General features: G+C 49.3%; 1 protein-coding gene across 2 annotated transcripts in view; it reads right to left on the bottom strand.

The window, feature by feature from the left end:
- The window catches only part of LOC135804653 (multiple epidermal growth factor-like domains protein 6), a 51,006-nt gene that overhangs the window by 5,886 nt on the left and 19,004 nt on the right, over window positions 1-26,116 (bottom strand). Inside the window, exons 11-35 of one of the 2 annotated variants that reach the window (XM_065318574.1) lie at window positions 22,200-22,328; window positions 21,847-21,975; window positions 20,191-20,319; window positions 19,698-19,826; window positions 16,503-16,631; window positions 15,317-15,442; window positions 14,679-14,807; window positions 13,175-13,303; window positions 12,623-12,751; window positions 12,004-12,132; window positions 10,725-10,853; window positions 9,802-9,930; window positions 9,143-9,271; window positions 8,568-8,696; window positions 8,062-8,190; window positions 7,138-7,263; window positions 6,638-6,766; window positions 6,143-6,271; window positions 4,554-4,682; window positions 4,002-4,130; window positions 3,222-3,350; window positions 2,163-2,291; window positions 1,691-1,816; window positions 1,013-1,141; window positions 670-798 (exon numbers count right to left, since the gene is read on the bottom strand). In XM_065318574.1, the coding sequence (XP_065174646.1) occupies window positions 670-798; window positions 1,013-1,141; window positions 1,691-1,816; window positions 2,163-2,291; window positions 3,222-3,350; window positions 4,002-4,130; window positions 4,554-4,682; window positions 6,143-6,271; window positions 6,638-6,766; window positions 7,138-7,263; window positions 8,062-8,190; window positions 8,568-8,696; window positions 9,143-9,271; window positions 9,802-9,930; window positions 10,725-10,853; window positions 12,004-12,132; window positions 12,623-12,751; window positions 13,175-13,303; window positions 14,679-14,807; window positions 15,317-15,442; window positions 16,503-16,631; window positions 19,698-19,826; window positions 20,191-20,319; window positions 21,847-21,975; window positions 22,200-22,328 (3,216 nt within the window). The remainder of the gene's footprint in view (window positions 1-669; window positions 799-1,012; window positions 1,142-1,690; window positions 1,817-2,162; window positions 2,292-3,221; window positions 3,351-4,001; window positions 4,131-4,553; window positions 4,683-6,142; window positions 6,272-6,637; window positions 6,767-7,137; window positions 7,264-8,061; window positions 8,191-8,567; window positions 8,697-9,142; window positions 9,272-9,801; window positions 9,931-10,724; window positions 10,854-12,003; window positions 12,133-12,622; window positions 12,752-13,174; window positions 13,304-14,678; window positions 14,808-15,316; window positions 15,443-16,502; window positions 16,632-19,697; window positions 19,827-20,190; window positions 20,320-21,846; window positions 21,976-22,199; window positions 22,329-26,116) is intronic. The other variant, XM_065318575.1, reaches the window with a different exon arrangement.

Here is a 26,116-nt window from a genome sequence, read left to right as displayed (position 1 = left end):
CTGATGGGAGTAAAGGGAAGCTGATGGGAGTAAAGGGAAGCTGATGGGAGTAAAGGGAAGCTGATGGGAGTAAAGGGAAGCTGATGGGAGTAAAGGGAAGCTGATGGGAGTAAAGGGAAGCTGATGGGAGTAAAGGGAAGCTGATGGGAGTAAAGGGAAGCTGATGGGAGTAAAGGGAAGCTGATGGGAGTCAGCAACTTAGCCTAGTAGTACCAGTATGTTTCAGCTCACACATGCCCCCCCCTCCTTTTAGAACTGCTCTGGCCAGCTGACATGGGTCCAGTCCACACAGTCCACGGTTCGCGTCAGACTCGGCTGGAGGCTGAATTTTCCGCATCAATAGGAACGCCACCACCCTTCAAGGATCAAGGCGCAGATGGAGCTCCTATAGCGCTGGGCGGTGAGTAGATCAGCTCACCAGCAAGTGGTCAAAGACCAAAAATCCCATTAAATGCATCCATGTTTTCCGCAGTCTTGTTATTGAGTAATAAGTGCAGCTCTGACCCCAGAAAGTTCGGTAGGAGCTCATTGTTATAACAACATGATTGCTTCATTGAAAAGTGGTACGGCCAAAGCCTTACTAGTCGCTTCACACTGGCTCAACGTATCACAGATTGATCATTTTCTTGCACATGCTTCTCAGCTATCAACTAGTTAAAAAAAACTCACTCAGCACCAGTGTAGCCTGCAGTACATGTACATTCTCCGGTCATGTGGTGACAATCTCCACTGTTCTGGCACTGGCACACATTAGCACAACTAGCACCATACGTGTCGACGGCACACTCATCCTCACAGCTAAAGACACATCAACACGGCAGAATACCAAACCATACAAACGCTAATCAACCATCATGGTTTAATAAACATTTCAAAGTCACCAGAACAATATAATGGATTTCATGGTTGACAATGCTCATTACAATGCATCTTTATGAGGTTCACAGCAGGCCAATGTCTGAGGAGCCATCTTCATGACACTATCCCAGCACCACTGCGAGTTTGGACTTACTTGATGCCTATGTAACCAGGCTGACAGAAACATGTCCCGTTACTGGGAGAGCACAGCGCTTGGTTTTGACAAGTGCAGAACTTTGAGCAATAGTATCCATATGTACCAGCCAGACATGACACAGAACAACTGCATTTATGACAAAACAGCAGACATGAATAACAATAGGATCAGGATACATACGCAGATTGGTGATTCACTAAAGAAAGTAAAGCGCATCGCAATCACCACTGTGACTTGACAGTTACGTCGGACACTATATCCGTGTTCTACGGCTTGCTGAGCGAACATGCCCTGCACAAGTGGTGAAGACATACCAGTGCTGTGAGCATGACTCCTGTAGGGACAGTAAACGAAAACTTGAGCTCCCCCCCCCCCCCCGCCCCTCCCCCACCTCCCTCGCCCTCCTCTTCTTCCTCCTCCTCCTCCTCCTCCTCCTCCTCTTCCTCTCTCTCTCTCTCTATCTCTCTCTCTCTCTCTCTCTCTCTCTCGCTCTCTCTCTCTCGCTCTCTCTCTCTCTCTCTCTCTCGCTCTCTCTCTCTCTCGCTCTCTCTCTCTCTCGCTCTCTCTCTCTCTCTCTCGCTCTCTCTCTCTCTCTCTCTCTCTCTCTCTCTCTCTCTCTCTATCTATCTCTCTCTCTCTCTCTCTCTCTCTCTTCATGCCACCCATGATACTTACTCAGACCCAGTGTAACCTAGGTAACAGTCACATGACCCATCCTCATGGTGACATTGACCATGATTGCAGGAACAGATTCCAGTGCAACCTAGGCCATGAGTGCCGACTGGACATTTGCGCTCGCAGCTGTTCAATGAGCAGAACACAACATAGATAAAGAGAAAACAAGCACCTTACAAAGCTTGTAATGTATTTCACAAGTAGATACAAATAGAATGGAGAGAGTGCTGTTAAAAATGTGCATGCAGGGACGTCAGAAGTTGTCCTACATTGTTGAGACTATGAAAAAGTGGGGGGGGGGGGGGGGGTCCGGGGACCTCCCCCAGGGAGATTGTTTTAGGAAACTTTGGCTCAATTAGCCCACATTTCATTGCTTCAAAATCACAGGATAGCATTATTGGTGTGGTTTTGGCCGCACCTGCGGCACCGGTTCCGACGTCCCTGGCACAGTCATGGTAGCTACCAACCATACCTTATCCCTGTGTATCCGCTAGTGCAGGAGCAACGTCCATCCCGGTGATTACAGCTGGCATTGTTCCGGCATGTACAGTTTAGTGAGCAGTCCAGGCCGTACGTTCCAGCAGCGCACTCAGCCTGACAGCTGAAAGGCAGGTTGAGGAAAGAAGAGCGGTTAAATATCATCATGTGAATTGCCCGTGACAGAGGGTCACATGAACACATAGACTATGGTGTATGTACCTGTGGGGTTCCAACCATGCTTGTGTAAGGTGACTGGTAAGTAGGCTATTGGTGTGTGACTGTGATCCTCGACACTATGTGTACACTGGTCGAAGGGGGGGGGGGAGGGGGGGGCAGGAATCCCCATTCCCCCTCCCCCCCCCCCTCCCCGACTGCTGGCCAAGATGGACTTCAATGCACCGGGCACCGGTGTTTGTGAGGTGTTCATGTGTGTGTGCACATGTGAGTGAGTCGGCCGATAGCACCAAGAGCTGTATATTTCGTTACGTATGGTCATGGTACAGGCAGTGTAGTACGGGATTCAGATGGTGCTACCGTATCATTTGCAGCTTAACAAGCAGGGATGAGTGGTGCAGCATGACAGTTGTAATCAAGCAGTACACAGAGTTCTAGCTAGGGAAAATCTGCAGAAAGGAGCTCTATAGAGGGGATGGGGGGGGGGGGCAGACCAGATCATCTAACACCATATTCTTGGACCCAAAGTGCTCATGCTATTTCTGACTTACTGAACTCCCTAGCATGTACTTTGTTCAAAGGCATAGGCTCATTGTGTTCTCGTCTATTGTACTACACAACCAGTAGGGCAGCAGGCTAATTGTGTTCTCGTCTATTGTACTACACAACCAGTGCAGCAGGCTCATTGTGTTCTCGTCTATTGTACTACACAACCAGTAGGGTAGCAGGCCTTTCCCCAGGAAGGCGCAGAACCAGTGTGGAAGAGACATGCACCCTTTTGTCTTGCCCCGGCTAGAATCCTGTGTATTAGAAGAGGATCGTATCAACTAATACCTTGACCCAGCCTATGCTGATATACCTGTAATATCAGTCTCACCTTTTCCCCACGTAGCCGGGTGTGCATCGACATAGGCCAGTGTCAGGGTAGCAGGTAGCATTGTTGAGACAAGGGCAGTGTGATGTACAGCCAAGGCCCCACTTACCAGCCGTGCATGCCACCTCACATCTATGCAGGAAGTATCAGTTCAGAGAGCGGCAAGCAACATCCATGCAACCGATGATTACAATGTGTGACGTGAACAGACTGATGTATATGTACATCGCCACAGACTGCCATATGACCTGGCTAAGGCCACCGAGCTCGGGTAGCGTAGTATGGCAATCACCACACGCACAGCACGGTCCATCTTCTACATCTCCAACAATTTCTACAGTATTGGTCTGAACCTTACCCAAATTTCTGGGGGAGGGGGTATGGTGATATGCTCCCCCCCCCCCCCCCCGACCTCCCAGGTATCCACTGACCACCCCATACCATCCCAATGCCCCTCCTATTACCCATGGTATAGAAGCCTTTATCAAAATATCATGCTCTAGAATTTCTCATAAAACAAAGTTGCTTACCAACTACAGCTGTAACAATAAATTACATTGACCACATAGCTTCCACACTGGACAGCTAGTTGCTCTTGCAATCAGGCCATGCTTGCCCATGTAAATACCAATGCACAACACGACATATTGCTGCTTTGCACCCCTGCTTCCCTTTCTCCCCTGATTTCGAGGACAGAAGCGGAATGGCTATACTGTTTCCATGACTACACTGTGACACTGCTCCACATGAAACGCTGCACCCTCTCACCAGTCCAGGACTTACTTATCTCCTATCCAGCCAGAAGTACAATTACAATAGCCTGTTGCTGCATCACAACTTGCTCCATTCTCACAACTGCATCGCTCCATACACTGGTTGCCATAGAAACCTTCAGAGCACTCGTCAGCACAGCTGAAACAATGATGTGCATGAGTTCACACATATGGAAGCACACACACACACACACGAGAACACAGACACATACATGAGCACGAGCACACACACAAACACACACACACACACACACCTCGCCATCCTGTCTTGCTTTCAGCAGTGAAAGAGGAGCTGATTGGTAAGCAGTACTGCGCACCCCACAGCTACACGTACATCGGCCTATCTACAAATTGAGTAGCTCTATCATCCTTCCAACATCTTCACAACCAAAGTCTTCCACTGCAATTGCAACTAAATTAATCTCCAAATCAAGTTTCGCCGCTAGGGCTTCATCAGGGTGTATGACTCCCTGATTGATTGGCTGCAGTGGAGCCTCCAAGTATTGAAGAACTTGAGTAAGTAGCTCTAACCAATAGCAGTGGTCTCAAGAGTCAAACTCACTCAGCTCCTATCCAGCCAGAAGTACAGTTACAAAAACCTGTAACTGCATCACAACTTGCTCCATTCTCACAACTGCACCTCTCTGCGCATTGCTGGCCATGGAAACCGTCCGGACACAAATCTGCACAGCTAGAAATGCACAGGAGACGAGAAAACAGTCATGGCAATTTTTTGAGGCATTTACACCGTCAAGCATAGACTCGCCAGACTGAAATGGTAATAAGCATTGGTGGAATTAGACAGTGGATAGTAGCAGCCAGGAGTTTTCTGCTAGTCAGATACCCAAACAACGAAATGCTGCCATCACTGCTGTTCTGTGCGTGTAGATAAAGCTGTCATTACTAGCCTACAGCAAGAGCAATTTCTTTTAACATCTCATACATGCGGGAGCTCATTCCCAGTATGGCAGTGCAAAGATATTAGGAAAGCAACCAAAGCAGTCACTGCTACATCTACATGACATCAGTCTATGACTGATCAACAGCATTGTACTCTATGTGACGCCACTGAAGCAAAATGAGCTACGTGTACACGCACACGCGCGCACACGCACACGCGCGCGCACACGCACGCAGACACACACACACACACACACACACACACATGCACACACACACACACACACACACACACACACACACATACACAGGGCCTGCTCTAGACATTCAACACAGCCCGGTCAGAGTGTACCTGGCGCATGCAGGCCAGCCGGGTCAAGCCGGGTCAGAAATTCATCCGGCAAAAAGAAAAGAAAAAAGCCTGCTCAAAACGTGCAACTGTGTCAAAAGCTATAGCCAAAGTTACGCTTTTGACTGCCTGCCCCATCGACTTTCAATGTCCTGACTTCCTGCTCGCCGCTGGCCAGATCGCGCTCGAACCAGTTGGCCCCAGTTGACCCTAGCTAGGCCCCGGTGTAATATGCCCGAAACTTTGCCGAAAATGCTTTTGGGAAATTCTCGTAAACGTTGCCGAAAATGCTCGGAAAATGCTCACTTTTTGTCATCCTCAGCACACGCCGTCAAAACCAGGGAGTCAGAAAATACTCAATAAGAGACTTGCTCCAGTCTGCCATGGTAAACAATTCATAAACTACTCAACAAGAAGCTAACCGGAATGCGGAAGTAACGTTCTTGTTTGGGAAGTTTTCTTCTCTCAATTTTGATACACAACGGCCAAGTGCTCCGTTTCCCCCAAAATGCTGCATCACGAGCCCAAAGTGCTGGGTTCGCGGATTGTACCGAAAATGCTCAAAAAAATGCCGGCATATTGCACGGGGGCCTAACCCTATAGGCCTAGCCGAGTTTCTGTCGCTTGTGTACGGTTGCGCTAGATTTGCATGCAACAGATGGGGTCCGCGAGTTGTAAAATACCGGTATTTTAGGAGTCCATTGTGAGTAAGTAAGACATTTTTCAGCCGGGTCAGACTGGACCCGGTGTTATCTGTTCAGCCAGGTCGTGCAGTTCCCCAGCCGGGCGCGTGACCCGGCTGACCCGGCTCTCCAGCAGGACCTGATACACACACACACACACACACACACACACATACTTGCACGCACCCACCCACAGAGTAACACAGTGCACTAACTCACAACTCTCCAATATAGCCTGCAGCACAGGTGCATTGCCCATCGGCATGATGGCACTGTGCATTGTTCAGACATTGGCATTCCTCGTGGCAACCATCGCCATAGCTACCATGCAGGCATTGGTCGGCACAGCTGTTCACAAGTTAAAAGGCAAATGTGAATACACACACTCTAACATATACATTGGGAAATAATGGATGAAATCGCGAAGTCCTATATTGCTTAGGACTGTTTGTGTTCAGCGGGTTGAAGTGGAGGTTGCAACAATTGGAAATGCATTTTGATGAACATTACAGGAATCACCGAACACGAAGTTGAATAGGAAGCAACATGCAACACAATCAGGTCTAAACGTAAGGTGGCTGGTCAACTGACAACTACTCTCTTCAGTTACTACTCGCCCACAGTTGCAGTCAAGTGCTGCATTGACTAGTTTAAAAAAGGCCCTAGGTGTACAAACACTGATTCAGTTCTTAACATGAACATCTGAGTTCTTACTGTATTCCGATGTATCCCGGCAGGCACAGGCATGTGCCATTCGTGGCTAAGCACTTTGCTCGATTGTGACAGAGACACGTCTCTCTGCAGTAGTCGCCATAGCTACCCTCAGCACAAGGTGTTGCACATCTGAACGCAGCAAGGAAGAAGGTTGCCAGCAAGAAACGTTTGCAGAATGTATCTATACCTACACTAATAGAGCACAGCTCTGTGACAAGCTGGGCTGGATAGTTCTCATCATTGTAGTTGATTACAGCATACAACTGAAGAGATGTGCTGGCACAGGGCTACATTCAGGTCGTTCACAGCGACGCATTTAGGAGCCAGAGTTTATACTTCACTGCGATCGCAACCATCCCGTGGAGGTAGCCTTACATTACTTGTCAATGCTGTGAGGCGGGTGGCAGAAAGGCCGACACTGTCTCATGCAACGACCCCAGTCTATCCAGCCCAGTATCTGCCCCATGGCAGGACTCAACATCAATAGAGCACACACTTACATGGCACCAGTGAATCCCAGGTCACAGCTGCAGCTACCGTTGACATGGTGACAGTCACCATGGACACAGCTACAGTTGTGGGCACAATCCTCTCCATAGGTGCCCTCCAAGCACTCAAAGCCGCATCTGATATGATACACAAATAGACAAGCAACACATGACATGAGAGTAAATTACACAACGCCATCAGTACCCCGGTGCCCTGTACGAGCGACTGAACTTTGGCTCGTATCTTTTCTCGTAAAACAGGAATGTTCCTGAAAATTTCTTCCTTCTTTTTTTTGACTTGTTTATGTGGAAAGTATACCCTAAAACCACAAAGCCTGTTTGGGCGCGTTCCTGAGAGTTGAACCTTTGAACTTTTGAACCTTTGAACTTTTGAACCTTTGAACTTTTGAACCTTTGAACTTTTGAACCTTTGAACTTTTGAACCTTTGAACTTTTGAACCTTAGAGTTGAACCTTGGTGTGAAAGTTAGTTATAGCCTGCAGGCACAGTGACCAGGCGACTGGTGTACGCACAAGCACGTGACCGCTTACTCAACTGTGTTCAATTGGGAATAAGGGCCGAATGCTGCATCGCAGCCTTTTCGGACCACAACCAGTCGACTCAGCGTCCAAAATACAACAACATATGGGCCAATTGCGGTCATCCGTGCTTTTATAAGGATGAAATGGCGCTTTTAGTGACATTTTGCATACAAATCCCCATCTACTAGGGCGCAGTCACCCAGTTTCGGTGGAAGTGGCGGAATCGATTGGGAATAAAGGAGGAAAGGAGCGTCTCAGCTTCCTCGGACCAAGACCATTCGACTCAGCACCCCGAAGACTACAACTGGTGAACATGTGATTTTAGGGTATACTTCCCCGTTAATTGTGACAGTTTGTGATGGACGACAATGGCCCTATAACTATTATCCCATACCTTTCTCCAACGTATCCATGTGTGCAGTAGCATTGTCCATTCTGGGCATCACAATCACCTCCATTCTGACATTCACACTGGAAGGAGCAGTTGTGGCCATAGTAGTCTGCTGGACAAGTCTCTTCACATCTGTTCGGTAGGGAGAGGAGAGATACAGACTTCTGCTATGATCGTGTGGACGTCGGCGATCACTTTCGTGATAGCCTTTGAACATAAGGAAGAAACTGCTTTGGCTGGCTAGGGTGTCATGTGGAAATGTGCATGAGTGCATGTGCATGTGTATCCATGCGTGCATGCATGCGTGTCTCCGAGTGTAAGGGCCGCGCGGAAGAACTAAAATGGTAAGCACATCCTACTGTGGTCCTGTAGGAAGACGGCTGCTCACATGCAGGGACATGTACATGTGTGTGTGTTTGTGTGTGTGTGTGTGTGTGTGTGTGTGTGTGTGTGTGTGTGTGTGTGTGTGTGTGTGTGTGTGTGTGTGTGTGTGCTTTCACGCTACTCACCTGTCCCCTATCCAACCTGGTGTACAGATGCAGTCACCAGTGTCAGCTAGACAGCTTGCATTGTTCAGACAGTCACAGTCATTCACACAGTATGCACCCCACTGTCCAGAGGGACATGCCTCATCACAGCTGCAGGTAAGAAGAACAACGCACAGTGTGCGAGGTCTGAGCAAGTGTTTTATCCACAGTGTGCGAGGTCTGAGCAAGTGTTTATAGCAGTGCTATGTCATGCTAGTCTGCAGTGAGATCTAATGTTTTCACATCCATACCTCTCACCGTAGCCTCGGGTATGCTCATAACTGACTACACAATAACATAAGCAATAGACTGCGATTGCCCTGGTCAAAGTCGCATCAACATCATGTGCTAGCACTGAATTCCCGTAATCCTGAATCCAACGTCTTTGGAGAAGTTCCTGGTGATAGAGAGAGTGTTCTCCACTGACTTGAACGGCCAAAAAGAAGCAAAGAATATGATTGTATGATATAAAAAAAAAGGAACCCAACATAGCTGGAAATTGCAAACAAACATCCATGTTCGATGTTTGCTGATAATTGCCAAACTCGTTTTCTCACATTGTACTGGTCCATCCTGATTGGCAGGAACAACTTCCAGTCTCGTGATCGCACACAGCTGCATTCTGACAGAGGCATTGCTCTGCACAGTCTTGCCCATAGTATCCATTTGCACATCTCTCACCACAGCTGGAGTTGCCAATACACATACACACAAGAGGAAATACACATTTGATGGCATAGAAGGATCAGGTATATCTTGCACTAAGTTGACATTCCGAGTTTGCCATTGGAGGACAGTACAAGCTAGATGTTGGTTCCGGCCTTGCTCGTAGGATGTAGCATGAATCTTACTGTGCTTCCACTGCACTGAAAAACTGTATCTACTGTAGACTGCATGACATTCAACAGCTGTGTGATAAACCTCCTAGAACATCTGTGCACATCAACAATTATGACTTGTAGCAGCACACAGATTTGCCTGGCAAGACATTGCACTGTAGGAGCATAGCTCGACACACAGGTGCAATCCGTGTACTCTTTTTTTTGTGCCGAAGCACTCATTGTAGGGCTCATTATCCCACAACAGTTTGGTGTGCATACTGAACTACTGCCCCAGCACATACTGATAGCCAGCGGGCCTGGAGTCAAGGTTGAATCATTGTTGCTTGGTGTATACACGATGGAAGTGTGCTTACGAGCTATTCCCTAGCACTCACTCCACATCAATATATCCCGGAGTACAGTGACAATGTCCAGTCACATGATCACATGTTGCATTGTTCTTGCATGTACAGTTGTGCACACACTCCTGACCATACGTATCAGCAGGACATCTTCTCTCACAGCTGCGTGCACAGAATGTACAGAATGAGAATATAACAACAGAACTGTGAAGTGATCAGAATGGGAAATGTTTCTAGAAGCAGATCATTCTGCTGATGATGCTGATTTTATCCTGAAAGCTCTGAAGTCCCCCTCCCTCCTCCATTCCCTACTCCCTCCTCCACTCCCCACTCCCTCCTCCACTCCCACTCCCTCCTCCACTCCCTCCTCCACTCCCTCTTCCACTCCCTCCTCCACTCCCTCTTCCATTCCTTCTTCCATTCCCCACTCCTTCCTCCACTCCCCACTCCCTCCCCCCACTCCCTCCTCTACTCCCCACTCCCTCCCCCACTCCCCACTCCCTCTTCCACTCCCCACTCCCTCCCCCACTCCTTCATGCACTCCCTCCTCCACTACCTACTCTCTCCTCCACTCCCCACTCCCTCCTTCACTCCCTCCTCCACTCCCCACTTCCTCCTCCACTCCCCACTTCCTCCTCCACTCCCCACTCCCTCCTCCACTCCCCACTCCCTCCTCCACTCCCCACTCCCTCCTCCACTCCCTCCTCCACTCCCCACTCCTTCCTTAACTCCCCCCCCCCCCCTCCACGCCTTCCTCCACTCCCCACTCCCCCCACCCCGCACGTTGACTCCCTGCATAACGCTACACTGCTCAGCATCCCAACTAGCTATGTGAAAGACTGCTCAGCATCCCAACTAGCTATGTGAAAGACTGCTCAGCATCCCAACTAGCTATGTGAAAGGCTGCTCTGAGACCTGCAACTGGTCTACTACTAGTACTAGTATCAGTGACTCACATTTCTCCTGTATAACCAGCAGTACATGAACATGTACCAGAGATGTGATGACACAGCCCATTGTTCTGACACTTGCACTCTCCCTTGCAACCAGCACCAAATGACTTGTCCGGGCACTTGTTGGAACACCTACAGAAGGCAGCAACACAGATCAGGTGGTTATCTTTGAACTGCTTCTGATAGAATGGTCAGGCACAGTCCCAAGAGCGTCATTCACTTCCTTCATCCTTTTCTCAACAGCATTTCAGACAGCTCGTCCAAAGGGAACTGGTCATTCGCTTCCTTCATTCTTTTCTCAACAGCACTTCAGACTGCTCGTCCAAAGGGAACTGGTCATTCACTTCCTTCATTCTGTTCTCAACAGCATTTCAGACTGCTCGTCCAAAGGGAACTGGTCATTCACTTCCTTCATTCTTTTCTCAACAGCATTTCAGACTGCTCGTCCAAAGGGAACTGGTCATTCACTTCCTTCATTCTTTTCTCAACAGCATTTCAGACTGCTCGTCCAAAGGGAACTGGTCATTCACTTCCTTCATTCTTTTCTCAACAGCATTTCAGACTGCTCGTCCAAAGGGACACACTAAATCCCATTGAGAGTCTAACAGCACCAAAGCCCAAGTGAAATTCAGTCCTGTTTGCCAACTGCAACATGTATGTAGGCAACCCTGTCCTGTTTGCCAACTGCAACATGTATGTAGGCAACCCTGTCCTGTTTGCCAACTGCAACATGTATGTAGGCAACCCTGTCCTGCTTGCCAACTGCAACATGTACGTAGGCAACCCTGCCCTCATTTTGGCATTCAGTCATGCTTGCCAACTGGAACATGTACGTAGGCAACCCTGCCCTCATTTTGGCAGCAATTACAGTAGAGTCACGCGCTGAAAAGAACGTTGAGCCCAAGAACGTCCACTGTCTGAAATGCTAAGAACGCCACAGCCTGAAGTTAAGAACGGCGGTGTTGGTTTTCCGGCAGCTTTTGGGATAGATATGACCCAGTACGAATTGCTTCTAAGAACGTGCTATAAGAACTCAGCTAGATTGTCCAACAAAATAGGAACGCCCCAGGCTAACCCCTTGGAGACAACGTTCTTGGACGCGCGACTCTACTGTAGGCAGTTTCGGACCCGCTACTTGCACAGACAATATCTGAGCTGGACCAAGAAAAACTGCAAACAGAGACCATACATTTGGATCAGTGTTATAATTATGCAGGCTTCACACGAGGATCACACATGTTGTAGCTCAGTAGCACCTGAACAAGCAGCACACTGTACTTACACAGTCCCAGTGTAGCCATCAGCACAGAGGCACGTCCCATTCTCCGGCATACATTGGGCACCATTCAGGCACTCGCACACCTGTGTGCAGTAAGCGCCATAAGTGCCTTCCGGACACCGCATAGTACAGCTGAACAAAAGGAGAGAAGGAGAAGCTGTGATGATCAGGGAGAACTGTGAAAAAATAAGATGAGAAGTAGGAGTAAAGAGATGAGGAGGAGGGTGAGGAGGAGGAGGGTGAGGAGGAGGAGGGTGAGGAGGAGGAGGAGGAGGGTGAAGAGGAGGAGGGTGAAGAGGAGGAGGGTGAAGAGGAGGAGGGTGAAGAGGAGGGTGAGGAGGCCGGTGAGGAGGGTGAGGAGGAGCAGGAGGAGGGGAGAAGGAGGAGGAGGAGGAGGAGGGTGAGGTGAGGAGGAGGGTGAGGACGGGAGGAAGGGAATTGAGATAAGGAGAGGTTGCTGGTATGTCCCTTGACATCCTAGCACATGATTGGTACCAGAATGCATGTTTATATTGTAATGCACCTATATGCGCTGACTAGAGGAGTCAATGAACTCGGAAGCATACAGCAGTAAAAATAATAACCATGCACAAACTCGGGGGAAACCACTTTAAACTCTTACTTATCTCCTATCCAACCAGCAGTACAGTTACAACAGCCTGTTGCTGCATCACACCTTGCTCCATTCTCACAACTGCATCTTTCCATACACTTGTTACCATAGAAACCATCCGGACACAAATCTGCACAGCTGACAAAGCAGGAATAGGAGAAGAAGAGCATGCTGTAGGTTAAAGACATTTAGGCAGTGACTGTGTAAAGACTTTCTTACAGGCTTGAAGTAGACCTAATCACATCACATCACATAATTATAAAAGAGAAAATGTTGCAGGATCTTCGGAGCAAGAGGTACATGAAGGTCTAGTCGTTCATGTGATCTTATGGTTGGGTAAAAAGGCAGCAAAGGCAATGGTGGCATGTAGTAAAGTCTGGCTGAAAGGGTTGTCTCAATGAGCTCAGCACAGTGAGGGCTGTGGTTATCTCCACTACCTGCATTGCCTTTTCCTTTCAAACTGAAGCCAGGTGCCCGATGCAGCCTCCCCCCCCCCCCCCCCACCCACACACACACACATCCATCCATGTGAAACCCATACTTGTACTGGGAGTAACTCACAACTCTCCTGTGTAGCCCGCAGTACAAGTGCACGACCCGTTGGCATGGTGACAGAGTGCGTTGTTCTGACATTGACATCTGGCCCTGCATCCATCGCCATAGCTACTGTGTGGGCACTGGTCCTCACAGCTGTACGGTGATGGCAAACAATAGCAGCAGAAATGTAATTTAGGAATGACTTCATTGTTGTCCCGGCGTCATGTAACCGAGGACTGCTCATGTGGTACAGGTTGGAGGCCAAGTGGAAAGACCATATTAAGGCTCAAATGGATCAAATCTCTGAAGTAGAACTTCCCACATAAACAAGGCAAACAATGCCCGTTCGATGCACAGCAACACCTTATAACCCCGGCACAGTTATGATTTCAAGTATCCACCCGTATCTACAGTCCGTTTCAAGAAGATTTGCAATCCTGGCGATCGCCCGCGGAGTTTGGCGTCTTACCGTATGAGCACTCGAGCGCTGCCTGGAAAAACTCACTGTGAACTCGAAGAAATATTCCGCGCGAAAGCAGGAAAAATGACAACTCACTCACGTTGATACAGTCATGTACGTCTGGCTTACAACAAACGAGTTCTTCCTCGTATCGATAATGGAGTCAGAGAGGACATGTCGAAACGAAAGTGTTGTAAATGTTGACGAGCGGCATGTGTCCCAATTCGTTTTGTGACCAAAATAGTTTCTTTGAGCTGCGATGCAATTTACTCACCGTGTGACGAAAACACGACATCAACACGGACTCATTCCCAAGGCCATGACTTGGCAAAGCTATCCATGTGACTTCGACGACATTTTGAGAAAAGCAGACGCTTGTGAACGCTGATAGAAGACGGCGTTGACTGCTAAATTCAAATAAATTGGCGATCTTGAAACTAAAATAAATCTCAAAAAGCTACAGCGCGATGACTTCCATATTCACTCACACCATTGCAGTGTTGCGGGTGTGTTCACATGGCGTGAGCCAGTCAAGTGTCAGTCAGTTCGGCAGGAAGCGCGAGCTTCAACAACAAGTCGTTTGGTGCAGCCATCTTCTTTGTCTTGTACCAGCTTGATCACCAAAACAATGAAAAAAGGTTTGACTTGATAGGTTGGGATTTGAACTCACAACTTCATGGTCAGCAGACAGCATTCATAACCACAAGGCCAAGGAAAGGATAAATCGTGGGTTTGATAAAATAATTCGATACTGGCTTCCTGGGCAAATTGTAAACCATGGGAAAAGGCCGGAAACCTGGCCGAAATTCTAACTCCTTAACGGCTGGTCCAATTGTTCCGAAACCTTCACAGAACAATTTGCCGTGTCCTAACAAGCCATTCTATGTACTTTGTTGTCCAAATTTCCCTTATCTTCATACTTTTTAAGACCCAAACCTGATTGTAAATCTTTTTGAAACAGACTATAGAGTATCTAGTTCCTCTTGTGTACAGTGACAGCACACCCTCATGGTACATGACATCGCTTCTCAACATCATCTTGTGTCCAGCTAGGCAAGTATCTCTTACAGTGCTCCAATGTATCCCGGGCGGCACAGGCATGTTCCATTCGTGGCTAAGCACTCTGCTTGATTGCGACAGAGACACGTCTCTCTGCAGTAGTCACCGTAGCTACCCTCCGCACACGGTGTTGCACATCTGAACGCATGTCGTGTGATAGTAGTAAGTAAAAGAGTAGTCACAGAGACACAATGTCAGGAATACAGTCAACTTCGCTTACTACAGTAACGACATTCGGCGGGGCATCAAAAAAGTGTCCTTATTCGCGAAGTGTCGTTATACCCGAAGTCTCATTATATGTAATACAGTTGGATGGAACTTTGCTCTGGGCATGGACATTCTGTCGTTATTCGCGAATAGTCGTTAAATCCGCAGTCGTTATTAGCGAAGTTGACTGTAGTAATAATAGACATGTAGCCACTCATGTCAGATGCAAAACAGACCTACATGTAGCATGCATGACAAGCAAGTCAGTATATATGTAGTGGCACATGCACATGCTCAATGCTTCTCTCCTCCGGAGACTATGACCAGTACGTACATTGGACACTGTTGTGAACACTATGTCCTACAAGTAGTCATCTTAAACAAACATACTGTCGTAAATGAAACCCATGCTGTAAAAGCATAACCGAACACTCACTCACATGGCACCAGTGAAGCCCAGGTCACAGCTGCAACTACCGTTGACATGGTGACAGTCACCATGGACACAGCTACAGTTGTGGGTGCACGCCTCACCGTATGTTCCTTGTGCACACTTGACACCACATCTGCATAGTCAAAGCAGCAGAAGGAACACTACTGATTTGTAATGGATTGGGTTAGCTTCAGCAATATCGGAAAACAGAACAAGCTTAACTGGCAGAAAGACGACATCCGGTTGTTGTTGTTTTTGCTATTTATTTTACTTCGCCGGTGAGATGTACAAAGTAAAAGAATCCATTGCACATACTAGTATTGCAATATGAGAGTAGAAGTATAAATAATCCAGGAAAGGTACCTAAAAGGAGGTTAAATAAAAGCAGAGCACATAAGCAAGTGGATAGTGACCAGATGTACAGGGTCACAGGGTCACAGGGTGGGAAGGGATTGGAGAACGATTGGAGAAACTACACATAGCACCAACACAACTCAGCAGAATATGTCACTTTTAGACAGGTCAGGTGGCAACGTAGAGGGCACACCGAAAACATATTCCGTTGCTAGAGTCCACCGAAAATGGCCGACAAGAACTTCACTAGAACTGATGCCAAAGGTCGTAATAGGGCTTGAAAGTGATGACGTCAAAAACGGCCAGGGAGTAGTAAGTTGACGTCAGATTTCTATTTTGGATCCACTAAGGTGTGACTTTGCTATTGCCTCAGTATGTGGGTGCATAGCAACCCACACATGTCGCATGCAGGGGTGACTTTTACTTCGCCACCAGTTGTAACCCCGCCCCCAGTAGCCAAATCAGTCAGTTTCACTGGCTACATCACCTTGCTGTGAGTAAGACGGCTTGAAATGTGCTTGGATCCATACAAAAACTGGACCCAAGTGGATCCAGTTTTTGAATTTTTGAAATTGTTGCTATGCTGTGACGTAGCACTTTAAGCCCTATGATGCAGCACAAGACTCTTGGTCTCAAATTGCAGTTGTGGTGACTAATCCAAAAGGATGTGAACGACAATTTCGGCTTCCCCAAAATTCATGCAGAGCTCCGCTCACTGGCTTATGTACTCTTGTTTGCAATGTGTCCTCTACCTTGCCACTAGAGCTTCCGTTGTGTACAAACTAGTACGTATATACAGCAAACAAGCGGCTATGTTTACTGAGTACGGATCAGCATACCTTTCTCCAATGTAACCGTGTTTACAGTGACACTGTCCATCCCGCGCCTCACACGCGCCATCATTTTGACACCGACACAGGAATGAGCAGTTGCTGCCGTAGTAACCTGCTGCACATGTCTCTGCACACCTGTTGGTAACATGGGTGAAAAAGCATCAGAGTGTGTGTGTGTGTGTGTGTGTGTGTGTGTGTGTGTGTTTGTGTGTGGTGTGCATGTGTGCGCGCGCACGTGCCCGTGCGTGTGTGTATGCATGATGGTATGTTTGAATATGTTTATACACAGGGGTTTTAAAATTACAATGCGGGTGATGAGTGGCCAATCTTTTCTGGGTAAAACAAGAGGAATTACAGATGGAGCGGACTCGCTCCCTTCTATTTACACTGCAACGTTCGAACACATTTTCGTAGTTAAAATAACGTTTCGGCATATAGCCCTCATCAGGTTTGCAATGATGTGCACTCTACAAAGGAGCAGCAAATACACTGTGCTGTGCTGTGTTTGCGCCAAATGTGTCAGCTACAAAGGTGGCGAAAGGGATTGGTGATATATTAATATCCAGATACGATATATTCACAGTAGTGCCCAGCCAGCATTAGTGTTTACTTGCGGCCGCAAGTTGCGGATTTCAACAGCTTCTCGCAGTTTTCTGCTCGCTCTGTCGCCTGCCCTTGCCAGGACTGACACAGCCGAGAACACACTATCCGCAGCAGCTATACTCTCGCCAGAATGTTTGTCGCGCACGTGGTCACCCCATGGCTTATCGAGAGTGCGACGGCGTGCCTCGCCATTGTGCTCCCGAATTCTTGTTTCCAAGGAGCGTTCCGTCTCCCCTACATACGTTTCCCGGCACCATTTGCATTGCAATTCGTAGACTACATTCTTTGTCATACATACTCGTTCGCCTCCAGACTGACAGGTAATGCAAGGCCCTAGTGGACGTCCTCTTCGTCTTTTTTCAGTAATGTTGGGCTCGTTTACGCACTTGGGTGGTAACAGCGCCGAACGGCACAGTTGACGCCTGAGGCTGCCCGAGTGCTCGTATACGACACGTACCGGCAACTTGTATTTCCGTATTGCTTTGTTCACATGGTGGTGTACTTCATCGGACTTGAACGGTAGTTTAAGGAAGGCAGAGCGGGGATTACCGCGTCGTCTACGCCGAGGTTTCCTGGCAGCTTCCCTTGCTTCCGATATGATACTGTCTGGGTAGTTATTTATGCGCAGTTGTTTGTGTATTTTTTGTTCGCTCTCGGCTTGCATCATGGGGTTAGACGATAGTCGCTGTGCCCTTAGGAATTGAGATTGAGCGACGGCTAACTTGATGTGGTGAGGAACTGCCGATGAATAATCCACCAGTAGGCCACTTCTGCATACCTTCTGGAACAATTTGAATGACAGCTCTCCGGTTTGCCCAACCGCGATCGTTACGTCCATGTAGTCTATGCAGCCACTGTCACAACTTAATTCATGCGTGAATTTGATACGTTCGTGGCTGGCGTTGAATCTTTCTATGAGCTCCAGAAGGCGCTGCCTACCATGTGTCCATAGGATGATATCGTCGATGTATCGTCTGAACAGAATAGGTTGGAAGGGTGAGTCCTGAAGAAGTCGTGTCTCAATGGTGTGCATAAACAGGATGGCAAATGGAGGTGCCAGGTTGTTCCCCATAGCAACCCCATCTAGCTGGTGGTAGATCTGTCTGCCAAATCTGAAGTAGTTATGACTCAGAACAAACTTCAGTAGTGTCCCGACTTGGGTCACGCTCAGCCCGAGCATATCAACTCTGTTATAGTGTTGCTCTAGCACGTCACTAACGGCATTCACGCCCTCTTCGATCGGTATGCTGGGATACAAACCCACCACATCCATCGTAGCCAGAATCGTTCCAGCAGGTGCTTTAAGGCCAGGGTATATGGTGCGGATATTGTCTAGCGCGTCTTTGGTGTTGATGAGGTGCGATGGGACAAATGCAAGCAGTTGATGCAATATGCGTTTGAGAACCACCGAAATTCCTGTGACTGGACTGTCACAAGCAGAGACAACAGGTCGGAGGGGCGTAGACGACGCGGTAATCCCCGCTTTGCCTTCCTTAAACTACCGTTCAAGTCCGATGAAGTACACCACCATGTGAACAAAGCAATACGGAAATACAAGTTGCCGGTACGTGTCGTATACGAGCACTCGGGCAGCCTCAGGCGTCAACTGTGCCGTTCGGCGCTGTTACCACCCAAGTGCGTAAACGAGCCCAACATTACTGAAAAAAGACGAAGAGGACGTCCACTAGGGCCTTGCATTACCTGTCAGTCTGGAGGCGAACGAGTATGTATGACAAAGAATGTAGTCTACGAATTGCAATGCAAATGGTGCCGGGAAACGTATGTAGGGGAGACGGAACGCTCCTTGGAAACAAGAATTCGGGAGCACAATGGCGAGGCACGCCGTCGCACTCTCGATAAGCCATGGGGTGACCACGTGCGCGACAAACATTCTGGCGAGAGTATAGCTGCTGCGGATAGTGTGTTCTCGGCTGTGTCAGTCCTGGCAAGGGCAGGCGACAGAGCAAGTAGAAAACTGCGAGAAGCTTTTGAAATCCGCAACTTGCGGCCGCAAGTAAACACTAATGCTGGCTGGGCACTACTGTGAATATATCGTATCTGGATATTAATATATCACCAATCCCTTTCGCCACCTTTGTAGCTGACACATTTGGCGCAAACACAGCACAGCACAGTATATTTGCTGCTCCTTTGTAGAGTGCATATCATTGCAAACCTGATGAGGGCCATATGCCGAAAGTTGTTTTAACTACGAAAATGTGTTCGAACGTTGCAGTGTAAATAGAAGGGAGCGAGTCCGCTCCATCTGTAATTCTGTATGAAACTGCAGGAGGCCTCACCGCTTCTAAAACAAGAGGAGACGTATCTTTTCCACTTGGTGCAAATAACAGTCTTAGTAAACACACACTATTTTGCCAAAGATCAAAGTAGAATAACACGCGGCCAATAGCAGGACATGCGAATGTTTAACATCAATAGCTGAACCGGATCACAAACATAACTCTTTTACAGCAAGGTCAGATAAACACACAGACACTCATCATGTGCCAATCAAGTATGAACTCTTCTGAACTGGACACATTGACATGATGCAATGGCTATCACGGTACTCGTACAAGCATAGCTTCCAATGCTTACCTCACTCCGATGTAACCTGGTGTACACATGCATTGGCCTGTATCAGGTAGACAGGATGCATTGTTGAGACATTCACATGCCATGCGGCAGTATGGACCCCACTTCCCCGAGGAACATGCTTCATCACAGCTGAACGGACAACAATGCAAGCAAAACAAGAAATCGGGTATAACCACACCAATAGTCTCCCCTTTCCACCCCACCCCCTCCCACATATACATCTTCCAATGCACTAGAGCCACATAGACATGGTATGATTCTTGTAACAATTATTTTAAGTTATAAGGATATCCATATCTCTCTTAGCAGTTAATGCATACACATGGGTATGCGCACAAAGACATACAGACACACAGACACAGACACACACACGCACACACACACACACACACACACACACACACACACACACACACGGTAACATGGTGCATTGTTCTGGTAAGAATATGTGGTCACAATTTACTGCCAATGGCAGTCGTAAAAGTCTCCTCACGTTGCGCCAGTCCATCCGGATTGACATGAACAACTTCCAGTTACATGGTCACACACAGCTGCATTCTGACAGAGACATTGCTTCACGCAGTCTTGTCCATAATATCCATATGTACATTTTTGAGCACAGCTGCAATGGACAAAAGACACAAGACGTCCAAAGACAACCTTCATCGTGCCTGATGATTGTGATTTAGAGTGAAACTTGGAGACAGAACATAACTCTCTCTCTCTCTCCGACTCTCTCTCTCTCTCTCTCTCTCTCCGACTCTCTCTCTCTCTCTCTCTCCGACTCTCTCTCTCTCTCTCTCTCCGACTCTCTCTCTCTCTCTCTCTCTCTCTCTCCGACTCTCTCTCTCCGACTCTCTCTCTCTCCGACTCTCTCTCTCTCCGACTCTCTCTCTCTCTCTCTCCGACTCTCTCTCTCTCTCCGACTCTCTCTCTCTCTCTCTCCGACTCTCTCTCTCCGACTCTCTCTCTCTCTCTCTCTCTCTCCGACTCTCTCTCTCTCTCTCCGACTCTCTCTCTCTCTCTCTCTCTCTCTCTCCGACTCTCTCTCTCCGACTCTCTCTCTCTCTCTCTCTCCGACTCTCTCTCTCTCTCCGACTCTCTCTCTCTCTCTCTCTCTCTCTCTCTCTCTCTCTCTCCGACTCTCTCTCTCCGACTCTCTCTCTCTCTCTCTCTCTCTCTCTCTCTCTCTCCGACTCTCTCTCTCCGACTCTCTCTCTCTCTCTCTCTCCGACTCTCTCTCTCTCTCTCTCTCTCTCTCTCTCTCTCCGACTCTCTCTCTCTCTCTCTCTCTCTCTCTCTCTCTCTCCGACTCTCTCTCTCTCTCCGACTCTCTCTCTCTCCGACTCTCTCTCTCTCCAACCCTCTCTCTCTCTCTCTCTCCGACTCTCTCTCTCTCTCTCCGACTCTCTCTCTCTCTCTCCGACTCTCTCTCTCCGACTCTCTCTCTCTCTCTCTCTCCGACTCTCTCTCTCTCTCTCCGACTCTCTCTCTCTCTCCGACTCTCTCTCTCTCTCTCCGACTCTCTCTCTCTCTCCGACTCTCTCTCTCTCTCTCTCTCTCTCTCTCTCTCTCCGACTCTCTCTCTCTCTCTCTCTCTCTCTCTCCGACTCTCTCTCCGACTCTCTCTCCGACTCTCTCTCCGACTCTCTCTCTCTCTCTCTCTCTCTCTCTCTCTCCGACTCTCTCTCTCTCTCTCTCTCTCTCTCTCTCCACTGTGTGGCCACATACATTGTATTGACAATAAATGTGGCCCTGCAGTGATGCTGGTTTCAAACATACATAAATCAGCCTTGCCCTGAAGTGAAAGGAACAGACAGCCTTGAGGGTAAGACCCACATAGATTCACATTTCACTTTCCATTTGCATGTGCTGAATCAGTACGTGCTAGACTCTCTATTGTAGTTAAGATAAGGCGTTCCACCCCCCCCCCCCCCTCCCACTCACACACACTCCTCCCATCCCCACCCCAACATCATCGCGGCTCATATACACATATACACAGGAACCGGTCACCCTGAAGACCTAACATTACCGATGTGTTCCAACCAAAGAAGCTACCATATCTTCTCAGGTTGTTCTTGACTTCCCTACAATGTAGATGTAGTGCCCCCATAACACAATGCACACAATCATCAACCTTACTCACTCCACATCAATATATCCCGGAGTACAGTGACAATGTCCAGTCACATGATCACATGTTGCATTGTTCTTGCACGTACAGTTGTGTACACATTCCTGACCATACGTATCAGCAGGACATCTTCTCCCACAGCTGTGTGCACAGTAAGGAATATGAAGACCACAGGGCATGTCAGACAGAAACCAAAATAAGTATTAATTTTGGTAAGCAGTACTTCCTGATGTTAACCCAGGCATGAAACGGTCTCCGAGAACGCACTCTGCTCTATACGTGGCATAGGCATTCCAGGAGTGTTTGCCAATGAATTGACCCCTTGTCTTGTTTAGTACCTCCAACGAAGTCCACTAGTGACTCACGTGTGTCCTGTATAGCCAGCAGCGCAGGTGCAGGTACCAGAGACATGATGGCACAGCCCATTGTTCAGACACGTGCACTCTCCCTTGCAAGCGGCACCAAATGTACCGCCCGGGCACTTGTTCGAACACCTAAAGAAACAATGTGGAAATACACACCGACCACAATGTCAATGAGCAACACCACCCACGAAGTTATAGTATCTATTGTATTGATCGGAGTACAGGGCACACTGGAGTACAGGGCACGCTGGAGTACAGGGCACGCTGGAGTACAGGGCGCGCTGGAGTACAGGGCGCGCTGGAGTACAGGGCGCGCTGGAGTACAGGGCGCGCTGGAGTACAGGGCGCGCTGGAGTACAGGGCGCGCTGGAGTACAGGGCGCGCTGGAGTACAGGGCGCGCTGGAGTACAGGGCGCGCTGGAGTACAGGGCGCGCTGGAGTACAGGGCGCGCTGGAGTACAGGGCGCGCTGGAGTACAGGGCGCGCTGGAGTACAGGGCGCGCTGGAGTACAGGGCGCGCTGGAGTACAGGGCGCGCTGGAGTACAGGGCGCGCTGGAGTACAGGGCCCGCTGGAGTACAGGGCGCGCTGGAGTACAGGGCGCGCTGGAGTACAGGGCGCGCTGGAGTACAGGGCGCGCTGGAGTACAGGGCCCGCTGGAGTACAGGGCGCGCTGGAGTACAGGGCGCGCTGGAGTACAGGGCGCGCTGGAGTACAGGGCGCGCTGGAGTACAGGGCGCGCTGGAGTACAGGGCGCGCTGGAGTACAGGGCGCGCTGGAGTACAGGGCCCGCTGGAGTACAGGGCGCGCTGGAGTACAGGGCGCGCTGGAGTACAGGGCGCGCTGGAGTACAGGGCGCGCTGGAGTACAGGGCGCGCTGGAGTACAGGGCGCGCTGGAGTACAGGGCGCGCTGGAGTACAGGGCGCGCTGGAGTACAGGGCGCGCTGGAGTACAGGGCGCGCTGGAGTACAGGGCACGCTGGAGTACAGGGCACGCTGGAGTACAGGGCACGCTGGAGTACAGGGCACGCTGGAGTACAGGGCACGCTGGAGTACAGGGCACGCTGGAGTACAGGGCACGCTGGAGTACAGGGCACGCTGGAGTACAGGGCACGCTGGAGTACAGGGCACACTGGAGTACAGGGCACACTGGAGTACAGGGCACACTGGAGTACAAGGCACACTGGAGTACAGGGCACACTGGAGTATAAGCCGCACCTAGATATTCAGATATTTTGGCACAAAACTACAGACATCTACAGTGCTGACAACTGAAATCAGACCCCGAGCGATGCGCTCACATTCTAGCAATCTCTATTTCGTAGTTTTACTATCCCTTGTTGGGTCTTTGCGATGTGAACTCAGGGGGTCGGATTTCAGTTGCCTGCACTGTACATGTCTACCATTTACCACCATTAGTTCAGTGACCATCGTAGTATATTAAAGCAACATCAACGTTTTTTGGGCGAATTACACTTGTGTTTAAAGTGCGGCTTATCCTCCGGGGAATAGGGTAGTTCTGTGGATGCCGTCTTCACTTGTTTGCCCCTGCATGCATGACTCAGTAGACGTGTCCATATTGACCTGACAGGACCACATGTCACTCACAGGCGCCAGCTCATACAGTTCACAAGCAACAGTTGTTTACACTCCACAATCGCAAGTCAACACTCCTGAATAGTGACTTGTTTCGTTCCCAAGATAACAGAACCTCATTAGAGGAGAATCAATTGTTGAGTTGCATCATGGTGTGTCACTGCAGGTGAACTATCTGTGAGGGCGTTTGCAAGTGCCTGCGCCACGTGGTCTTGTCAGGTCTAAATGTGCACATAATGTAAATCGTAGCGGCAATGCAAGGACATGCACATTATCATTATGTGATAGGCAAGACATACCAGACTGTTGGTCAGCCTAATGAAGTGTTCGACATGAAATATCCCATAGCTTACTGGCAAATGCATAGTGGCTTTTCAGCACATATCAGGGGCGGATCATTGGCCAGAGATCTCTACAGGAGTGTTCCAGTTTAGGCAAACCTGAAAAGCTGATGCATGTACATGTACATGTCGCTATGGTTTCCAGTAGCACATTCGCGAAATTTGCACGGAACCTCCCTACGGCCCTACTGCCCTACTGCCCTACTGGTGGATGGCTGGTGGGTGTGGGTAGTGGCTGCCACACGGAACCTCCCTACGGCCCTACTGGTGGATGGCTGGTGGGTGTGGGTAGTGGCTGCCACACGGAACCTCCCTACGGCCTGTAGTGGAACCCACGTTCGACCAGCCAGCACTAACGCAACACTTCGGATTAGGGAATGAATTATTTACAAGAGAATTGGAAGAGACATAGAAGTTAGAAGTAAGTTATCAGAACCAGACTGAAGCACCCTGAACTAAAGGATCGACTCAACTACTGAAGTACAGAAAGACGGGCATGCAATCTGAGAAAGGAGTGCAGCTACGCACGTGGCTAGACACATGCACAGCATGAGAGGTGTACACATAAAGCAGAGGCGCGCGCATATGGGTGAGCGTGTACACAGCATGCATAGCAACATACAGTGTGACACAAGAGTCATAAGGCACCTAATATAGCAGTTCATAACACCACTCCCCTAGGTGCCATTGATCATCCACTGTATCTAGCTGGCTGTCGTCGATTACCAGGGCCTCGGAGATCGTAGCGCTGAGTCGGCATGTCAGCCGCAAACTCGATGCTCACCACATTATCACAGGCAGCTGGCTCTGGGCGATCTTCGGCAGCATCATGGTTACCATCATCTAGTGTTCCATCTACCTGCTGGGCGTGTCCAGGCTTCACGATATCAACGTTCACGACCTTCTCTCTGCCGTCAGCATGCTGGATCACCAGGGTCGATGGCGAGACTATCTTCAGCACCGTCCATCCACTCTCATATGGCGTCATGAGCTTCTGACTCCGCTCTGGGCGACGTAGCATCACCGGATCATCGACACGGTATGGTGACTCTGTTGGACCGCCTGACACAGAGTCATTCGAGGACAGTAGCGACTCAACAAGGTCTCGAATTCGAGCAGCGCGCCCGGCGAGTCGGTCTACCCATTCACTGGCGCTGTATGCTGTCGGGTCGTGATCAATTACTAGATCGCGCCCTTCCCAGCCCGTGATGGCCAGCCTTGGCGATATTCCGGTTGTAGCATGGCGACGTCCATTGTAGTAGAACAGAACCAACTCCAGCTCAGACGTCCAGTCACTGGTTTCCTCGAGCGCCTTACGCAGGAGACCGATGATTGTACGGTTGAGCCGTTCAACCCCTCCTTGTGATTGAGGATGTCGAACTGCACCCGTTTTCACCACCACACCAAACTGTTCCAGGAGGGCTGCTACGACCGCGTTCCGGAACTCAGTGCCGTTGTCCATGCGAATGACAGACGGCGGGCCCCACCGGCAGCAGATCTTGGTCAGTGCAGCTGCTACGCTCGCTGCATCGTGTCGACGTAGTGGCTGTACCTCCGCCCACTTGGTGAACATGTCGACGCATACCAGGCAGCAGTGGTGCGCTCCACTCTGGCCAAGCTCCAACGTGTCGATCTGTATGACCTCCCATGGTCGTCCTGGTACGTCTGGACGCGTTGGCTCAACAGTCGGTCCCCGTGCCGGGTTAGCTGCAGAGCAAGGCACACACGCTTGGACAACACTCTGGCATTTCTCGGCCATCAGCGGCATATAGCAGCGCTTGCGCAGTGAGTCATGCATTGTCGTCCAGGTGGCATGGCCAGAGGTCTTGTGAGATGCTTTCAGTACTTGGTCTTCAAGCTCAGGTGGTATGACTGGCACTTGCACGACACCGTCGAGTGGCAGCTTTACTGAACGCATCAGCACACCGTCATGGTCCAACAGCTGATCACGGACCGGTCTGTACAGCTTCGACGACAGGGG

The sequence above is a fragment of the Sycon ciliatum genome, chromosome 1 (assembly GCF_964019385.1).
Source record: "Sycon ciliatum chromosome 1, ocSycCili1.1, whole genome shotgun sequence".
NCBI classification, from domain to species: Eukaryota; Metazoa; Porifera; class Calcarea; order Leucosolenida; family Sycettidae; genus Sycon; species Sycon ciliatum.
Note: the sequence above shows the minus strand (reverse complement) of the source record. Positions and strands in the feature narration are given on the sequence as shown.